The sequence below is a fragment of the Peromyscus californicus genome, unplaced genomic scaffold (genome assembly GCF_007827085.1).
Source record: "Peromyscus californicus insignis strain IS unplaced genomic scaffold, ASM782708v3 Scaffold_14__1_contigs__length_90479793_seg_2, whole genome shotgun sequence".
Lineage (NCBI taxonomy): Eukaryota > Metazoa > Chordata > Mammalia > Rodentia > Cricetidae > Peromyscus > Peromyscus californicus.
The window spans coordinates 17,925,170-17,946,063 of NW_026294436.1; the positions used below are offsets into that span (position 1 = coordinate 17,925,170).

At 46.9% G+C, this 20,894-nt stretch overlaps 1 protein-coding gene across 1 annotated transcript in view; it reads right to left on the reverse strand.

Annotated features, from left to right (window-relative positions):
• The window catches only part of Srgap2 (SLIT-ROBO Rho GTPase activating protein 2), a 224,989-nt gene continuing 204,095 nt past the window's right edge, over positions 1-20,894 (reverse strand). The window contains 7 exon segments of the mRNA XM_052736861.1: positions 1-3,134; positions 3,136-3,399; positions 6,406-6,730; positions 10,260-10,406; positions 12,578-12,758; positions 14,616-14,695; positions 16,919-17,143. Coding sequence (XP_052592821.1) covers positions 3,015-3,134; positions 3,136-3,399; positions 6,406-6,730; positions 10,260-10,406; positions 12,578-12,758; positions 14,616-14,695; positions 16,919-17,143 — 1,342 coding nt within the window. The 3' untranslated portion in view covers positions 1-3,014.

Sequence of the window (20,894 nt, forward strand, 5' to 3'; positions counted from 1 at the left end):
TGAAACCTAAAAATGTGTTTTATTTTGAAGTTGTGCTTTGGATTCTCCCCAATCCAACATCGGCTGAGTGAGTCTTAGGTTCACACAAAGCATCTTCAAGCATACATACAATATTCCAGTTATCAACACCGTTTTAAAGAACATACCATTTTACACAAATGTGACATAAAAATCAGACGCCACAACATTGCAGTTCCCTGGAAGATCTAAGTTCTCTTCTGAACGGAAGTCCATGCACACCAGCCCTTCCAGTGGTCTGTTCATCCTGATGCTGGAGGGATTTCTCATCTCCTTGGGGACAAACAAGGGTGGCCTGAGGAGGCTGGCTGAGACCAGCATTTCCAGTTTATAAGCTGCTGGTGGCAAACTCCTCTACGTTCCAAACTGGGATGCTGGTAGCCCCACACCACTTTTCTTCCCCAAAGACTGAGTCCACACCAGGGAAAGGATCCATGCCACGAGGGGCAGAGCAGGGCTCTTGGAAGCATCATGCTGGTTTCGGGCAAGCCTATCTGAGGGAGGCTAGTTGCCCAGGGCCTGGGGTGGCTGGCTCCTTTTGGCTTTTGGGTGTAAAATCACAGTGTGCAACCTCAATTCCAGTTGAAGTGAGCTCTGCCGAGGAGGACTCTCCTCCTATTGGTTCCTACTCCTTTTAACAGGACCATCTCAGAGGCGTCAGAAGCACCAGAGATAAGGAAGACAGCGAGGCTCCCAGAGCTGGGGTTAGTAGGGAACCACTTGTACACCGTCCAGTTCGTTATGCAAGTCAGCAGATGGACATCGACCAAGGGGATGACAAACACAAATAATGTACAGGGCTAAAAGAGAAGGCAAGAACAGAGAACAGACCCAAAGTGTGGTCTTCAAGAAGCTTCGTTTTTACCTTCTTAGAGGGTAGTGTCCTGGAGAGAGGAAAAAGGGCAGGTTGGAAACTTCTATCACTTAGATTAAGAGGAATGTAAGGACGGGGGATCATTTCAGCAAGGAAAGAGATCCTTGAGTCTGAAAGCCCCCCCTTGGCTCAGGAGCAGTACAAGCCCAGGTCAAGATGACAGGTCAGGAAAAAGAGCAGAAAGAAACCAGGCGGCCCGAGGACCAGGGTTGTCCCCTGCATGACTCACTCACTTCTCTAGTCTCCCTGGTGCCGCAAGGTACTCTTCTCTTCAGAGACTCCTTCCAGCTCCCCATTCCCTTCACACACAGAGAAACAGCCGCCACTTTCTAAAGATCCAACCATTGGTCCAAAAGGACCTCTTCTAGCCCGAAGCTAAGAACATTCAGATTTTCCAACCTGAATGGCAACCCACTGTCTCTCTTGAACTACAGAAAAGCAATCAAGTTAAATAAAAGCACAGCTTTCAAACCAGAGGCCAGAGAGGAGGAATGAGCCTGAGCTTCACGGAGCTGCTGAAACGCGTGAGCCTGAACCACGACTTCCGAGCTCTGGCGCTCTTGGGTAGCAGGATGGAGAGGAGTGGGTGTTCAAGCCCCAGGCTTGCAGGCTGGCTAGAGAATTCCCTGGAAGCACATCTGAAGCAGGCCAAGGGCAGGCCCCAATATGAAAGCATTCAATTCTTTACTTTTAAAGATTCTTCTGCCTTTGGGAAAATAATTTTGAGTTTATAGGGGTCAAAGTTTCCTTAGTTGACCTTGTTTGGATAAACAAAAAAATGGTCTCCAAAGGCAGGGTCTCTAGAACTGAACGAGTGCTTTCCGAGCCCCTGCCCACCTCCAGAGAGAGTCTTATAAAAAACTAAGCCAAGGGGTAAACCTGAAATAGTTTTAATCTGGGGACAATTTTTGGATTATCAGAGAGCAACTTAAATTTTTTTAAATAGAATAGTGAACTTTAAAAATGTTAAATGCCGCCGGGCGGTGGTGGCGCACGCCTTTAATCCCAGCACTCGGGAGGCAGAGCCAGGCGGATCTCTGTGAGTTCGAGGCCAGCCTGGGCTACCAAGTGAGTCCCAGGAAAGGCGCAAAGCTACACAGAGAAACCCTGTCTCGAAAAAAAAAAAAAAATGTTAAATGCCAAAAAAGTTGGAAGGAAGAAGGACCCATTCCCTACCCCTTTCAAACCTGCCATAAACATAATAAAACTTTAAGACTTTTTACTCTAAAAGGAACTAGCTATAAAACTGTCTTATATTGGAAAATGTCTTAAATGGAAAATGATGTGTCAGAGACAAAGACAGGAACTGAAGAAAAGTCTCTATGTTCAGAAAAACTTTAAAAGCTTAATAAGATTGAGATGTACTTCTACGGGATGGAGCGGAGCAAATGCAAACAGCAGTGACCAACTCACAGCAAGAGGAAGAAGACAATCCCCACCCCCACATCAGAGCACAGGACCGTCCCACTCTGCTCAATTTCTAGGACAGAGAGATTTCGAAGGCCAGGTTTCTCTGATCCAAACAGAACGAAGTTTGTGATGAGAACAGAGACTCCTGGTGGCTTCTGTGTGAACTGCCCCAACAACTAAGAGTGGTCCCTGACCAGAAGAGGCTACACCAGAGAGCAGAAAAACCTGTGTGTGCATGAGTGCGCATGCGCACGAATATATATATTTATAGAAAATGAAAACTGGGCTATATATGATTTTTTAAATTAGTACTCAAAACAAGATGCCACTGAGAGCTAGGTGGCCGCAGCCAACCGTCTGCTCAAGGTATCCTCTATGGTATGAAGGGACAGAGACATAGGCCCATGTTCCCATGTCTTGCCTTGGCAGATACCATAGCAACCCGACCATGGAAAACTTGTCTCTGGCTAACCTAAGAACAATATGTACTGTAGCTGGCTGGATTACAACAGAGGGGAGCGAAGAGTGGAGGGAAGGGCCAGGAAGGGAAAAGCAGTAACAAGGGCTTCATTCTCAAGGTCTGGATAACGGGAAGGCTAACTCCTGTAAGAACAACTTAGAATCTATTTTCAACTGAAGTCTCCAAGCTAGTTAAATAGGAAGATTTTAATAACCATCAGTCTCCTTGTCTAACACAATTAAGTTATACCCCCTAGACAGTACAAGACTTGTCGGTGGCCTGTGGGGAAGCTGATGAATTGACACCAGGGCTAGTGGCATTTGTTTTGGGGAAGACAGTTGGCTTGGGCCGTGTGGCGGGTGGTTTGAGCGGGGGCAGCCATCTTGACAGATTTGACGGGCCGGAAGGCGCAGGCCATGTCCCCAGCAGTACTGGCGCTGCGCTGGAAGGCAGGCTCAGGGTCCTTGAGGAGCTGGGTGTGCAGGGGGCTGGAGGGCTCCGATGTGGGGGCTACCACTGGGGAGGTCTTGAGGGGCTCCAAGGTGTCCAGAACCACATCAGGGGTGTGCTTAACACTGCTCTGCCGCTCCAGCTCTCGAAGCTCATTCAAGGCAGAGTTCATTGTTGCTTCAATATCCTGCAAAACAGGAAAAAGGAAGAAGTAAGTCAAACCAAGACAGACATCCCCAAGGATCCTATTTCAACCAAATAGGCCAAGCCATGAAACCAATTATAAAATGCATTATTTTACTTGGCCAAAGTCCTTGAACACATGAATGTCCAGAATGTGGAGAAAGGGGACAGAGATTTTCATCATCAGGAATTTAGAAAGAGTAATTAATGACTTCTGGATGTGACAAGGCTGTTGCACACATCAACTCATACCACTTGTGTTACCCGCACACGATCAAGCCAGCCAAAATTTCAGCAGAAACTGGGGAGGGGCCCCTGAGGCTGCACCCCTATCGGAGGAGCGCTGGCAGTTGATGGTTGCTGAGAGAGGAAGAGTCACTCACTTTTGGGGATGGGGCTCCTGGGAGGTAGACCATGCCGCAGCGGGTGGTCCTAGACCTATGCATCTATGGAAAGTATTAAACTTGCCATAAATACATAGATACAGAAATATATATTGGACTCGGGAGTACTAAAAAAAACAATAACAAAAGAAAGACATGAGGTTGGGAGGGAAGTGAAGTGGGAGGCATTAGGAGGAGCTGGAGGTGGTAGTGGATGACATGATCAAAATACATTGCATAAATGTATTAAATTTAACAACTAAGAAAAAATATTATTAAAAAAAGGGTAGCTGAATATTTTCAACTTGAGTCCTCGGTTTTAATGACAGGTGCTGAAACATTTCTGGATGAAATGACAGATAATTAAACGGAAGAGAGGTCATGAGTACACGGGGATTCACTATGTAATTCTCTGTGTATGTTTGAAAGTGTACACAATGAACACATTTTACAAAGTGGTGGAGATCAAGTAAGGGCTTTCTTTTCTTTACTTCAAGGCCAATGGTGAATGGGGTTATTCCTTTCTCCACAAGAGCTAAGGAATGTTCAAGAACCAAGTCCTTGAAGATTTATCAGGACAATGCTCCAATTTCCCAACTCACCCAAGAGTGCAACTTGGAACCATTTCCTTCTACCCAGCACCATGAAAGGGAAGCCAAGAGTGGCCAAAAGGGGGAGCCAAAGCCCATATAGGTAAGTAAGTTAGCACCTACAAATCAGTAGATACTGAAGATTTTAGAAAAAATGGCAGCCCAAGTCCAGGGGCTCAAGGCAGAACCAAAGACCCCTTGTATGCAAGCATCCAGTAAGAGTGCCCAGCTTCCATACCCTCCTGCAAACTTGCGCTTAAGATGGTGTTCCAAAGTCACACCACAGGACTCCTCTTTGGGATCAAGAATACTTTCAAAGATTCTAAGACTCAAATAAGTCCCAGGCTCCCAACTCAGGGCTACCTGTCGGATTGCATGATCGAAGTTTGTTATGAATGATAGTGATCCATTTTCACCCATCACTATGGCATTTATTCCTTTCTTCCTCCCTCTGCAATGTCAGGGATGGAACCCAGGAGCCTAAGCATGCTAGGCAAGCATTTTGAGCTTGCATCACTGAGATACACCTGTGGGCTTCTCAAATCTTTTAGAATGCTCAGGAAAAACTCTTATCTCCTAGCTCTGTCCTGTGATGCGGCTAGTATGTTCACAGTTTCTAACATTTGGTTAATGGCTGGCCAAAAGAGGACCAAGGAGGATTCCCATGGTGCAAGGCAGATCGCTGTCAGGAGCTTAAACAGGGTAGGAGGTGAATGAAGCAAGACACCACAGGCCCAGGGCTCAACACTGGGCCTACCAGGTACACCTCCTTCAGTAGAGCACCGAGCACCAAGGAAACCAACAGAGGCCATACAGAGCTCCTATTGCCCTCTCCTGATCACCCCAGAAGATGAGGTGAGGAAGAGGACAAAAACAAGCCCTTAGTTCCTACCTGTTCTAACGAACATTATATAGCTGGGAGAGACGTCTGAGAGAACTGCTCGGAGTGGCCCCAGTAGTTGGATGTTTAGAGGTCGAGTTGGGTTTCTAATATTTCATGGAAAACAGAGTCATCAATGTGGTGCAGATGAAAAGGAAGCTCCTGCAATCTGGGAGCTCATCTGCACTGTTACCTTCTGGTACTCGAGCTTCAAGCAACAAGAATACTTTGGGGTCTTTAGGACAAAATCAGATGGTGGGCTAAGCATCTACCTACAAGCATTAGAGATCAGCTTTATGAGATGGGGTGACAGGGATAGGCAGAGAAATATACAATGTGACCTGAACTATATTTGAGTCTTCGCTTCACTGAAGTCTACTATTGTGTTTCTATCATCTGTCTGTCTGTCTATGTATCTCTCTCTCTCTCTCTCTCTCTCTCTCTCTCTCTCTCTCTCTCTCTCTCTCTCTCTCTCTCTCTCCTTACCTATCTACCTATATATCTACCTATCTATCCATCTAATTTTTCATGTGTGTGTTCTATGTGCAGAGGCCAGAGGAAGATGTCAGGTATCCTCCTCTATTGCTCTCTACCTTATCGTTTTTTGGGGCAGAGACTCTCACTGAATTTGAAGCTTGTTGTTTTGGCTAGGCTGGCTGGCTGGTCAGCAGGTTCTAGAAATCTGCCTGCCCTTAATCCCCAACACTGGGGCTACAGGCATACATGACCATGCCTTTGATGTGGGTGCTGCGAATTTGAGTTCAGTTCATCTTGCTTGCACAGGAAGTGTTCTTATCTATTGAGCCATCTCTCTAGACCCTACCTTAGGTCTTAACTCATGAAACTTGGACTAATAATAGACTTTTATCAAAATATTCTTAACTGCTGGCTTTAAAAGTAAACAGTCTTGTAAACAATCAGAATACGAATAAGAAGGTAGAATGCTATTAATTCTACTTTCAGGCTGCTGGGGAGACAGGGATAGGCGGATTGCTCAGTAAGCTGTCTTGGCAGGTTCACATGTATGATACTTGCTGCACTCTCTACAGAACGTACAGAGCATTGGTCTGTTTGAAGTTTTGTTGATTAGCCGGGGCTGCTCTGAGCGGAACTGATAAGTGTAGCTTACTACTGATTGTCCAGGGTCCCTCAGTTACCTGTGCAATGACTTCAGGGTCCATGGGCCGATGGTTATTGAAGCTTTTTGACCTTCCTGCAGTGGTGGTCTTCCGGATCTGTGGACTGTCCAGCCGGTTCTTCAGGGACGAGTGGCGGCTGATTGAGTTGAGGCTCCCATGGCCACTGATGGAACACTTATCTGGCCCTTCCTTGGGGAGATTCTGGCTCATGATGGGCTGAGAGGATGGACGGCAGCTAGCCCCCACCCCCTGGGAGGAGGAGTCAGTCAGAGAACTGCCCAGCCCATGGCTGTCACTCCGAAATGCTTTTCTGATGCTCCCAGATTCTGGACGCTTCCTTTGCCTTCAACAAACAGAAACGGCATCTGATCAGGAAGCCCTGGGTCCAAGGGAGCTAGGATTGTGACAGAGGGGTGGAGGCTGGCACTTTGGACAGCTAAAGAAAGTCACACAGAATACCCTACCTCTTCAGTTTTTCTTTCTCTTGTTTTCTCTATGGATCTGTTCCCTCCAACCCCCAACCTGGGCAGAGGCGAAATGGATACTTACTTGGTAGTTGTGAGCTTTGAGTTCTAAACATGCAAGATGCTGTCAGAAAAAAGAATTGCCTGTTCAAGGGAACGTTTCTAATGGGAGAAAGATTCGTGAAGAGACCCACTCCACTGCCTGCCTGCACAGAAACCCAAGCCCCAGGTGAGAACGCCTCACCATCACCAAGGAGGGGAGAACGGCTGGCAACAGGAGCCAACTTTTCCAAATTTCAGTTTGCTCAGCTATACCGCAGCAAGCCCATCACCATCCGGGCCCTGGCAAGAGGCTACTTGTAGTTCATAGCCATGGAAGAGATTTTTCAAGGAACTGCAGTGGCACAGAGCGCTCACTGTGTGCCTGATCTCAGGGTAGAAAGGGCATCTACACAACTCCTCCGGCACCCAGCACTGGGCCCATTTATTTCATACCACAGAAGGCTCTCAAATGACATGAGAGAGTGGGATCCTAGCCCTATGGGTACTGCATGCTGCTGAATAATTTTATTTTTTTTTGAACCAGATTTTAAAGGACCTCACCTACGATGCCACTGAGCTGCTAGTTCAGAGAGCAGCTGTGAGGCTCTGACTTTGAGTCGATTGAGGAGGATGAGCTGAGCTGGGGACTGGGATGGTAATAGCAGGACTGCAGACGGGGGTGGGGGGTGAGGGGGTGGGGGGTGGGGGGTGGGGGGGTGGGGGGTGGGGGGGTGGGGGGTGGCATCTCTGAAGCAGAGCTAATGCCTTAAGTCAGTCCTGTGCTGCTCACAGCTGAGGGCTGCTTGATCTTTCTGGGTCCAGCAGGGTGTGGCCCGGCAGCCATGAACGTGGCTGCTCGAGCCTTGTGAGGCAGCCATTCTCAATCAGACAAAGGATGCTCTAAAGGTCCTGCTGAAACGAGCCCTCCTTTGTCAAGTTTTCCACGACACTAGTACCTCCAACTACAGACTGAAGAGATTCCTCCCTCCCATGTTCCTTCAGGGCTTCCATACAACTGCTTTTCAGTTACCTTCCATATGGTCCTTTGCCTCGCCAGATTGTGAGCTCTGAAAAGCTAGCATTGGTGCTTGGCACAAAGCAGATGGTTAATATAGGATGTGGAATGAAACTGAAACACCACACCCTAAGAACTCTGCTGATTTCCTTTTTCCATTCAAGGATGGCTGACTCACAGATCAGAACTGCTGAGAAGGCAGACTTAGGAGACTGTGGGAGCATCATCCCAGGCTCTATCTGGGGCATAGAGATGAGGAAGACAGAGATGCCGATTACAAGGAGCTCAGCCTGGAGGAGGAACCAGGAGTAGCACCGAGTACCAACAACTCAAGCCATTTTGGTGCAGAATGAGGGCACTGTTTTCAGCCTCAAGGAACTCAGGGTGTAAGGAAGGCTTACCCAAATAGGTAATGTTTAGACCGAGTCTTGGAAGCTGAGGAGGAGTTAATCAGATGAGAGGGCCCAGGAGGAGAGAGTTCTCCAAGGCAATCAGGAAACTCAAGTTTCCCGGGAACACTGTTCTGGAGGTAGTTGGGAAGGCAGAAAGGCAGACTCACTCCTAGGGGCCAGGCATACTGGGGGCTGTCACTCATGCACTGATTGGCTGGTGCCTGGGAAAGTGTGAGTAAACCGTGCTGACATGGTTTGGTTTTGGTCTGTCCCCAGGAAATTCATTTTAAGAATCTTAATACCACCAAGCAGGGAGTTCAAGGGAACGACCTTGACTTCCTACCCGATGTTTACCTTTTGGCTATGTCAGCTTTTGTTCTCTGTAATTCCTTTGTATAAATGGCATCAAAGATATGTTGACTTAAAATTTAATACCCAGGGATGAAGCTGTAACTCAGCAGTAGAGTGCTCCACTTGTATATGTGCCGTGTTCAGTTCTATCCCCAACACCATAAAAAACAAGAATAAAAGTGCCTAAATAAATATCTAACTTCACTTCCACCGTCGTCTTGGTTTCTGGCTTAATAAGCTCATGGCTTTGTGATTGTAGAATCATAATTAACACAGACTTGTAAATAAAAAAAAAAGTGATTAGCTGGCAGCTACTTTTTCTTAGCTTGCCCTCCTAGCAGACTGGAGGGAAGAGTATAAAATCCTCCGCTTGTTTACCGGTCTGAATTAAATTATGACTACACTGAGTGAGTGAGCTGAATAAACTAGATGAACTTGAGTGTGAAAGAGATAGGAAAGATCCGTGTCCCCCAACCCCTCTATTGCCTGGTTGGAAAAAAGCCAAGAGATCTGGCAACCTCATGCAGTTTACAAACAATAAGCATCTTTTATTCTCCTTCCAGTCTCAGTGTCCAGAGGCTACGGTTAACAGGGTTTCAAAGTGCGAATCGGTTCAGCCCTCCGGAGTCAGAAGGAATACACACTGTACGTCATCTCCAATCCACGTTCACCACGAGTGCCCCGGGGCTTGTCATCCTCCTGGCACTGGGCCACAGTTCAGGGTCTGGCGGAAAGAGGTCTGTAGGACTTGGTGTCTGGCCCCTTGAGATGAGATTAGTTCTCCAATAGCCTGAGTGCCTCCTGGGGAGGCAGCAGCTCATGGGCGGGCGAACGAGGACTCCCTCTAGATAGCCAGCAGGTGTGGATGGAGTTAGAACCTCAGAACACTGCTAATGGCCACAATGAAAGCTGGGGTCAGAATAAGCCTGCTGGACAGGAGTGGGCATCTGCAAAGGGACTGCTAGGGAAGGGTAATACACAGTGCTAAAGCAACAAGGAAAAAATGAAAAGTGATTTCTGCCAGTGTGACAGGGAGCACATGGTCACAGGATGGTTTAGGAGCTCAGCACAAAGCTTCCCTTGGGCTCAGTGCTCTTCTCTTTTCCATGGCCATGAATGTGGGAGAGGGAGAACCAGACACATGACGTCTAAGTTAGCCCACCTGGTGGACAGTAGCCTGGTGGAAGACATACGAAACTCTGAATCTTCAGACAGACAAGGGTCAAAGAAGACATCGAATACTATTTGACTAAGAACTGGAAAAGTGAAGGCACTGATGAGAAATAGCACAAAACCGAGGAGCTGCATAAGGTGACCAAAGCTCTGATGAAGGCTTGGCTAAGACTGCCGGGAAGTCTGGGCAGACAGACACTGCGGACCACAGAGTACCACAGGATGGTAACAGACAGTTGGAGGCTGGGGTCTACCCGCAGACCCACATACGCCTGCTCAGCCCTGCCATCCATGCGGCAGCAAACAACACACGGGGACTGTTAGGTGGGGAGCTGGAGCCCTGCGGACAGCACAGGAGCAGGGGGTTAGGCCAGGGGTGAGGTGAGTGAGTGAGTGAGTCACTTAGGGGAGCAGAAAATGAAAAGCAGCGCTTACTTGTTGATGTTTGCAAGATAAATATCAGCTACATGACCCCCACTGGGACAGCTGGCCCCCGTTCTGGCTGTCACCTTTTCTTCAGGTGGCTCAGACATGACCTCAATCTCAGACTTGGGGCTGGACCTCTCCACGACACCGTCCTCGCTGGGGCAGAAGGGACAGGCAGGCAGGGAGAAGGGAAAACACAAAAAGCAGTGTTAAATCAGCAAGATGGCCCCCCTGGACATACACACGACCCCACACAGCCTGGAGGCAGCGGTAACCCCTGGTGGGGCTAATTCTGTGAACAGAGGCAAGGAAACCTGAGGGCCTCTGGAGGGTCATGTAAATAAAAATAAATAATCTGCTGAGTTCTATTTGATCCTCAGCTCCTCAGGAAAGCTTGGCTAGGGGACACCTGGATTCAAGGCATCTGCCTTTGACCCCATGCTGCTTTCATGGGGTGGCCATGATGGGACCACCTCCTGGAGAAGGAGGTGGAAGTCCAGGCTGTGGTTTATCTGTGGTCCTGAGCACTGCTGGTAAGGACAGGCAGCTCTGTAGTGACTCTGGAGGGAGATGCCAGTGTTGAGGCAGGGCGTGGACACATGGCCACTGTCGTAGCACATCTAGCCTCGCTCAGGGCGTCCAAGATGGTCCCAGGTCTCTCCACTGCTCTCCTGGCCCCTCTGGCTACTGATGACAAAGAAAGCCCCTTTCCTCCCATAATTCATCTTCTCTCGATCCCGTAGTGAAGTCATAATGCTAAATTTGGGAGGGTCCTGTCCACGCACAGATCGCCACCAGGTTTTCGATGTTATCAACACAGAGAGGATTTCCCCGAAGAAGGAGCCCAGGACAGGATGGGAGGGTGCAGACTCATTCAGGATATCAACCTTTAAAAAATAACAGTAAGGGAGGGACTAAAAACAGTGATAATGCTGTATCCTAGAGAAGTGTGAGGGCAGAGTTAGGGCGAAGGGACAGAGAGGCAGGTTTGGGTAGGCTACAAGGATCACTACTTCCTGCCTAGGAAATATTCTCAAAGGGTGGGAACCAACAGACAGCCTATCCAAAGAGAAGTCTAGAGCCAGCTCTGGCTTTCCTTGTTCTCTGACATCCTTTTCCCTCCTCGCCTTACTTTTCTTCTTTTACAACGCTTCTTAAGCCAGATTTCTCCTAAAAAGGAACCTGTCAATTTTCATTTGCAGGTAGGAAGTACTATCAACGGCTCAGCAGGCCGGGGTGTAGACAGTTGTCTAAAAAGAGAAGTCTGGTGGCTCATGCCTGTAATCTTAGCATGGGGGAGGCTAAGGCAGGAGGACTGCTATGAGTTATACAGTGAGCTCAGGGCAGCCTAAGTTACAGAGTGAGACTGTATTAGTTAGTCTTATGTCAACTTGACACAAGCTAGAGTCATCTGGAAGGAGGGACTCTCAACTGAGACAATGCCTCCATAAGACCCTACTGGAGGGCATTTTCTTAATTAGTGACTGGTGGGTGAGCACCCAGCTCACTATGGGTGGCGCTATCCCTGGGATGTTGGCCTTGCATTGTGTAAGGAAGGCTGAGCAAGCCACGAGGAACAAGCCAGTAAGCAGCACCTCTCCATGGCCTCTGCATCAGCTTCTGCCTCCAGGTCCCTGCCCTGACTGATTTTCTGTCCTGACTTCTTTAGTGATGGAAGTGTGAGCCAAATAAACCCCTTTCCCCCCAAGTTGCTTTGGTCATAGAGTTTCATCACAGCAACAGTAACTCTAACTACGACAGTGACCCTATCTCAAAAACCGAAATGCACATACAGAGAACAGAGAAGGCTGGGTGCCTTTAATCGCAGCACTTGGGAGGCAGAGGCAGGTGGATCTCTGTGAGTTTGAGGTCAGCTTGGTCTACAGAGTGAGTTCTAGGATAGCCAGCTCTACACAGAGAAACCCTGTCTCAAAAACAAAACAAAAACCAACCCCCCCAAAACAAAACAAACAAATAAATACCCCCCCCCCCAAAAAAAAACCAGAGAAGCAAAAATGTTTTCTCAACCTGACCTTTCCAGAAAGGAAATATGCATGGTCAAATTAAAAAGTACATACTATCATTCATTAGGCATAAATATAAATACTGGCTGGCACATTTCTAAAACAAATTGATTAAGTGGGGATTTAAAGGGAGAAGAGAAAGTGGGGAGACTGAGTTGCAGGGGTAGGGTGTTCTCCATGGTCCTAAAACCTTAGGACCCTTTTGGGAATTAGTCTCCCTCATGCTCCTACTGTTCCAGAATTGAAGTCTCACGCCCACAGTGCAGCCGACACCACCCTCAAAGGTGCCAGGGTCCCACTTACGTGTCCTGGACTACGATGTACTGATGGGGGATGAGTCCGTCTATACCATTGTGCCGGCCTTCCCACCAGTCCTCAGAAGCTCGCTGGTAAAGCAGCAGGGATGCTCCCTTCTTGAAGGACAGCTCCCGGGCTGTCCGTCCTACGTAGTCAAACTTGGCAATGGCCTCAATGGGCTCACATTCTGGGAAAGGCAGAGAAGAACAAATCACATGTTTCTATCAGGAAACTGGATGAAAAGCCTACTGAGCGGGACTTACAGTGGTGGAAGGATAGGCCAGTGTGAAACACAAGCCACACAGGATCTGTAAAGATCTAACAGCTGGCACTCTCTCCCCGTCTCTGCTGCCTGTCTAACCCTCTCTTCTGCTGGGGTAACACATGGAGACACTGCTTCCCTGATAACTTCTCTGTTGACTCCACAGCTCCTTGTGCTGATTCCATCTATCCAACTTGCCATTCTGTATTTTTTATTTCTTTTAGGTAGTACCGTGAATTGAGCTCAGGCTTCGTAGGTGGATGTTCGAAGACAAGTGCTGTACCACTGAACTCTATATCCAGCCCATCATACTGCATTTTTCAGCGGTATTTCTCTTCTGATCATATAGTAAATCTATCAGCCATCTACCCTTTGAATCATACCATATTTTAAGTAATTTATTTGTGTTATTCATTCATCCCAGTAGAATGTAAAACATGGAAAGTGGTTTACAATAAATATATGGAAAATGCATATGAAAATAATTTAAAAATTGAAGGGTCTTGGAAGTGCAATGTGCTTTTACTTCTGTGTGGGCTTTCCTTTCCTCATCTATAAAATGAAACGACAGGAATATGAAGTTGTTAGGAGGAGTCAATTACAATCTGTGAAGAGCTTAGAACAGTGCCCCAGCACTGTGGGGTCTGGACAGTTGGTCATCGCTGTCCTCACTTATCTGTTCTAGGCCGCAGGAGAGACTGGACAGTAAGTAGAGGGCTCTCCAAGACACAGAACCATTAATCATGAATACCACTGCAGAGAGGAAGGCTGATTAAAATAAGCCTGTGCCCACAGAGCTCTGGGCGGAAAGTCAGCCCTACACGGGCTGGCTGGAGACTGCACTGCAGAACCAGTGTCTTAGCGGTCCGGTCTCGGTTCTCTTTCGTCTCAGGTACATCACTTGACTTGATGACCTCTTATTCTCAGTTGTCCCATCTACCTCACTAGAGATAAAGCCTCTGACAGCACGAGAACAAGGCAGCTCCGAATACTGAATTCTCCAGTAATACCAACTTCTCTCCTAAAGATCATACTGATCCCTCTAACACCAGGATCTGAACAAGAAGTCCCATCTCTCCCTTCAAAAGCCGTCTCCAGACTGCAGGATTTCTAGCAAGGCGGGGGGCAGGCAAAGCTCTGCAGACTGTGCCATTTCATTCTTCTGCCCATAAAATTCTGAGGCCCCCTGTCAACCGCTGAGACTTCCAGAGACCAAGTGATCCAGAAATGGAGGTGTGGAACGGCTGGAAGCAGGGAAAAGTGCTGGCTGGACAGACTCTAATAAATCATGGGCACTCTAGAGGGGTTCGAGGATGACAGCTGAGCATTCCACCCCTGGATGCACACTCACAGGCTGTTCAGCACACACAAATCTGTACTTTGGAAGGGTCAATTTTTCCAGTTGGCAGGCATGCAAGCGTGTGGTTTCTGTGTCCTCATTCCCACTCCCCTCACTTGGCTTCTGCTGCGTTCTTGGCACCTAGCATCTCTATTCCCCAGGCTTGATGTTTTTTAAATGAGCTTTCCTTTGCTTTGGTTTCCAGTAACCTGGCAGCATTAGGGGCTTCTATCTACTGGACTCAGGCTAGATAGGGAGCTAAGAGGTGGGGCAGGGAAGCTGAAGGACTACACAAGGTCTAGTTATTCACCTCTGGTTTGATCTCTTATGTGAGAAATGTCCCTCCAAGGAAAGGAGAGACAAGAAACCCCTTTCTTCTCTGGACAGCAGAGTTCACTGAATGCACAACACACATAATCGTTTCTGCTCTACTAATAGCATACCGTCATCACTCGTGTGGTGCTCTGTTGTCACATCCTGGGCGCAGTCTTCAGCAGAGGTAGTCTCTCCATGAGTGCTGTCACTGCCACAGAAGAGTCACAACTGGGACATCAGTATTTGCTCCTAAAGTTCTCTTCTTCCCCTTGACACAGCTTCCTTGGAACAACTGTGGGCTTGCTACACTCTAAGCACACAGCCACTAAGGCATCAAAGCATCAGTCCTCACACTGCAGGGAGCCCTGGAGGGCCTGCTAAAAATCATACATTATCCCACTCTGAGCTTTTCTGAGTCACAAGATCTGTCTAGGGTTGGAGAATCTGCATTTCATTCTGGTCCCACAGGATCTGGTGCTGTTGGTCTGGGCTTTCCACTTTGAAATCTGCACCATGGTAAAAGAATGATACTTTTTGAGGTTCCATGTAGTCCTAAAATCCCACGCGTCTCCCCTCCTACGCCTCTGGCCCTGACAACATGCCCAACCCTATCAACACCCGAGCTCCAAGGTCCCAGCAGCAGTCCTAGGCAACCAGAATCCAGTTTGGAGACTAGTAAGTGGGTAGTCAGAAATGTACTTTCCCACATCTGTGGAGAGCAGCCTGGTGCCTCTTCTCCCTGATGGTCCTGATCACTTGGCCACTCTCCAGGATTTGGGGGCTTATCTTTTCACTGCCTTAGCTCACTGTGATAGTATCTCTCTTTCTTCCTAAATAAGAGAGGTCAGGATCAAGGTCACTGACAATTGCTCCTTGGTGCCTCTGGCCCAAGGCCTGGGACAGTGGCACAATGATTACCTGTGTGGTATATTCCAATAAATATCACATACACAACACATGGGGTAAGGGCTGAGGAAACACCTGGGAGAAAACTAGAAGAAAAAGCTTTCACGTGTGTGTCCTGTAAACCATACTCCTTGGTCTCTGTCCCTGGGTAAGGACTGGGGATCAGGGAGCTGGGAGCACTCTGCCCCTTTATTGGTCCAGAACCTGCAGTGATTTGATATTTAAGAAGCTAAGGCCAACTTTACAGGTAAAGGCAAGAACTAAAGACACCATTGCACAGCTCTTAACTCTCATGCAAAGGGGAGTCATGTGCAAGAGAATATATCCTTGGAGCTCACCTAATGGGCCAGCAGCCCCGGTCACCACCAGCCACCTGTCAGTGACAGAAGCTCAGATGCAGACCTAGGCTCACAAGTCCAGGAGAAAGTAGATCCAAGGAAGCCACTGCCTTAGGAAGTTCAGAGAGGCACAAATATTGTTTTCTACACTCCTTGGGCAGCGGTTCTGAGGGGGTCATGGAGGATCATGGACTGACTGGCTGCTAATTAAGTAAACACATGCCTTGTCCTCTCCTACTGAGGTTGATAGCAATGGGGCTGGAAGGATTGGTTCCAGATGTTAAATCTAGACGGAATCTGATTTGGTCTGGCTATGTCTTCAGCTTCTATTGAAAAACCATTTAGGAAAGCAGGGAGGAGGTATGGGACACCAGGGGTTAGTGAAAATTGGCACTGTAAAGTGGTATTACAGTTTATGTGTGGGGTACTAGATGGAGCCTTATCCTAGAAGCTAAGTGATCAGGGTTGACTCCCAATTACTGGGGTGGGCTGAAACACTGCACTGGCCTCTCTGGGTTGCAAGGAGTTTGTCTGTAAAAGGGAAGTAGTATTCCATTTTTTGGAAATGATTCATTTGTCTAAAAGAGGTAGTCTATCACAAATGTACCCAGAAGTTCCTTTTAGAATTCTGTGCTCAGGCTAGGCCATGAAAAACCTTGTCTACATAATCTCATACTTTCCTGGGGTTGGGGAGAACTGTGCCTAACTACCCCAGATAAGTTTACACCTTTTTCTTGTCACACATTTCTGAAATCATTCTGTTGTGCCATCTTACAAACTCAGGCAGGAGATTCTGCCTCATTCAGACTCTTTCTCCTAAGAACAGGATTCCCTGGGGCTCAGCTCTGTTTCCACCACAGTACACAGTTTAGGCACTGCTGCCCAATGAACAGCAGGTCTAAACACCACTTTGTAAACTCTCCTTTCCTGGATGTTGTCATTATTTTTCAGGATGGTCCCTAGTTATACAATACTCATGAAAAAGAAAAAATAAAAGGGTTTGGTGAAGTAACACTTATTCTGTAGGTGGGTCTAAGATGGGAGAACAGCCAGCTCCTGCCACCTGCAGAACCTGTAAGTGGAGGTGGGAGGACCTGGCTGCTTCCCTTTGGGTTTTGCTTGACCATCTGGCCCCTATACAGTTATTATCAGGCATTCCCTCCCCTCCTCCCCTCCCTGGCCCCTACCAGTAATCCTCCATGCTTCCTCCTCTGCTGTAGATGGGGCCCTCCAGCTCCCTGGGATTTGGGAAGATGTTCTCATGTTGGATGATGATGGTTTTAATCAGTTCATTCACGTGGGCTTGACAGGACACCTGGTCATGGCCCTCTGGCACTGACATCAGTGAGGGCCCGAAGCAGATGGCAAGGTTGTAGGGGTCCATCATGTTCTCTTCACTGAACTGTGATAAGCTGGAGGGAAAGGGAAGGGGGCAAATTGGAAAGCTCTCACATGAATGCCCAGAAAACACAAACACAAGAGACATCGCCAGAAGGAAAGTCAGAAGTCCACAAACTGCCACCTGCCTTTCTGGGCACCAGAGGCCTTCTGGGAAGTCAGGTGGGGAGAAGAGAGTGACTACTGATGGTTATTCAGGAGCCAAGGAAAGATGTAAGACCTGCTTGCAGGTCTGACCCCTTTCTCCAGTTCCCCAATCAAATTCTTATGAGTCTCATTTTTACCCCTACCTTTGACCTTACGCATCAGAGCCACCCTGCTCTGAGAACATCCCATCTAACTCTGTAGAACTGGATATGGTTCCCACAGACAACTCACTCAACAACCGAGCAGATGGGGACCTCAGCTTGCTCTGGGAAACAGTCACATCATATGCTTTCATGCATGCATACAAAAGAATCAAATTATTGGGCATTTTCTATTCCAAATACTATACTTTTAGAAACATAGTCAGCTGATTAACTTTTTTATTCCACCAGGACAGTGAATTCTTTTTAGAACAGCTAAGGCAACTGTTTAACGTTTTCATAATATCCTCTTGTATTAGTACATCCAGGAATTAATCATGCGTTCTGTTTGTATTCTGCTTGGGGTTCCCTTGGATGTAGGCTAATTTCATTACTGTTTATTTGTTTAGAGATTCTTCCTATTCTCAGTCAGCAGCTGCTCTAGTCACACCCCAGCCTTGGCCAAGGACCCAAGCACTCAACCATCACTATGCTTGCTGAGTCCCCATGGGTCTGTGCCTGTGGTGGTTTGAATAAGAATGGCCCAAAGGCTCACATATTTGAATGTTTAGTCATCAGGGAGTGGCACTACTTGGGAGGGATTAGGAGGTGTGGCCTTGTTGGAGGAAGTGTGTCACTGGGGATGGGCTTTCAAGTTTCAAAAGCCCAAGCCAGGTCCAGTGTCTCTCTCTTCCTGCTGCCTGTGGATCCAGATGTAGAACTCTCAGCTACCTCTACCATGTCTACCTGCATGCCACCACTTTCCCCATCACAATGATGACAATGGACTAAACCTCTGAAACTGTAAGCCATAATTAAGTGCTTTCCTTTATTAGAATTGCTGTGGTCAAACACTGTCTGTCCTAGCACAGAAGGCGGGGCTGACTTTGGGCACATCCTCTACTAAGCTTGAAGGGCTATGGACATTGCTGAGGAGCCTGGCCTTCCTATGGTCATCAGCAGTAGCTTCTTGGTGTCCAATTCTGACAGATGCCGGAAAGAGACTTGAGCCTTTGGAAACCACTGCCATTCTGGATTGGGTGAAGTTTATTTCTAGTGTGCCCCACATCCAGACTCATGTTACAAAGCTGTTTTTCCACTAACAAATGGCTTTCTCCTCTGCTGGAGCATCTAACACGCATCTTATGATCCTTCTATAATCACTGTAGGACATCAGAAATGGCATGGCATGGTGTGAACAATTGCCATGGAAAATAGCAGCTGCGAAGCACTATTATTCCACAATATCAAAACTAAATGCAGGAGAGGCCAGTGGGGAGGGGTATCATCTCAGCGGCTAGATGGAGATGACTTGGTTTTGCTTAAGGCAGGAATTCATTACATACTTCATTCTGGCCTCAAACTCACTGTCTTCCTGCCTCAGCTTTCCAAATGCTGGTATCACAGTCCTGTACCGCCATATCCAGCTCACAGGAATTATTAGAGAATTAATTTTAAAATCCTTCTCTGGTCCCAGAGTTAAAAGAAAACAGAGGTTTAGAAAAGACTGGGGAAATATATAAGTCTGTTTTATCATCAGATTAAAACTGGAGAGAAACAGGAGAGATTATTACTTTGATAACCTCAGCAGAAATGACCCACACATGAGATGCCATATGATGCTGTAGTGAGCCAGGTCCTGGTATCTCGGAGACAGAAAGCTCAGTAAAGCCATGTTTCTTTAATGTGATCTGATAGAGTTTTAGTAACAAGAAGAAACCAGAGTTTCTGGGAAGTGTGATAGTCTAAGGGAAACATTCTGTTCCCAAGAAACCTGGGTAAAAATTCTGTAACAGATGAAGGATGTGAAGTATCTTGTCCCCACCCCTGAAAAGACTGTCCTATTCATAAGAGGCTACAGGGATGAAGATCTGGAAGAGGACATATCTTTGTGAACTGTAGTCCATTTAGTAGTCTTAAGAATTTATGTCCATTTCTGATTCCCATTAAAAACCAAACCAAATGAAAACAGAACCAAAAAAGGATCAAGAACCTTGTGATTGCTTATCTTGGTTGTCAACGTTGACTTGCCTGGGAAGAAGGAACCTCAGCTGAAGAACTGCTCCCATCAGATGGGCTTGTGAGCAAAATCAGAATTTTCCTGATTGCTATTGATGCAGGGGGTGGGGGTGCTCAGTCCACCGTACTATAGGCAGGTAAGCCTGGACTGTGTAAAGAAGTGTAGCTGTACATGGGAGCAAGTCAGTAACCACCATTCCTCCAGAAAATAACTGACAATAACAATAAGTGTTGGTGAAGATGTTGGGAAAGAGGAATCCTTATATAAGCCTGGCAGCAATGTAAACTGGTGCAGCTGCTATGGAAATCAGAATGCAGGTGCCATAAATGCTAAATAGAACTACCACATGACTCAGCCAAAACACTCAGGTATATTCCTAAAGGATTCTAAGTCAACATACCACAGATAGAGTTACATTCCCATGTCTACTGTTGCACTATTCACAGTAGCCAAGGTATCAACTAGCCCAGCAATAGTCTATCAACAGATGAATGGATAAAGAAAATGTGGTACCTATAAACATGGTTATTTTATTCAGGTATAAAAAAGAATGAAATTATAACATTGGCAGGAAAATGGAGAGGACCAAAGATCATTGCATAAAGTAAAATAAGGCTGACTCACAAACATAAATATCATACTTTGTTTTCATATGTGGGGTGTGTGTGTGTGTGTGTGTGTGTGTGTGTGTGTGTGTGTGTGTGTGTGTGATGTGAAAACAAAGAAGGGACTAGGAGAGAACAGAAGGACTAAAGGGAGGGGAAGGGAGAAGAGGAAGGGTCATGGACTATAGGTAACATGAAAGCGCAAGTAGGCACTGTTTGGAAGAAGAAGTGGGGGGCATGGGTGGCAAATAAGAACAAAGCAAAATGGAATATATGTATAAAAAGATCATAATGAAACCCATCACTTTGTATTCTAAATAAAAATAATAATAAATAGAAGTATATAATTCAGTGGCATTTTGCATATTCACAATGTTGTGTAACCATTACCTCTAAGTTGCACAACATTTTCATCATCCCTGAAAGAAACCTGGTATTCACTAACCAGTTACTTTCCAACCTTCCTCTCAGTCCCTGCTACCAGGAACCTACTCTCTATTTCTACGGATTTGCCTGTTCTGGAGATTTCATATACATGGAATCTTACAATATTTAGTTTTCATTGCCTCAACACAGTGTTTTCAAGGTTCATCCGTATGGCAGCATGTGTCGATACTCCATTCCTTTTTATGGCTAAACAACATCCTACTGCATGAACATTTTGTGAGCTCAGAGGCAGAACGTCCCCCAGCTGCACATCATTCAGATGCGATCCACAGCCCTACCTAATGCCACCTCTTGTTCCCAACAATGTGAGGCTGCACTGGAGTCCACTAAGCTGCACCTCAAGTGCTAGCCTACAGATACTATCAGTTTGCCTCCTTGAGATTCAGTATGTGTACAAGAACAAACT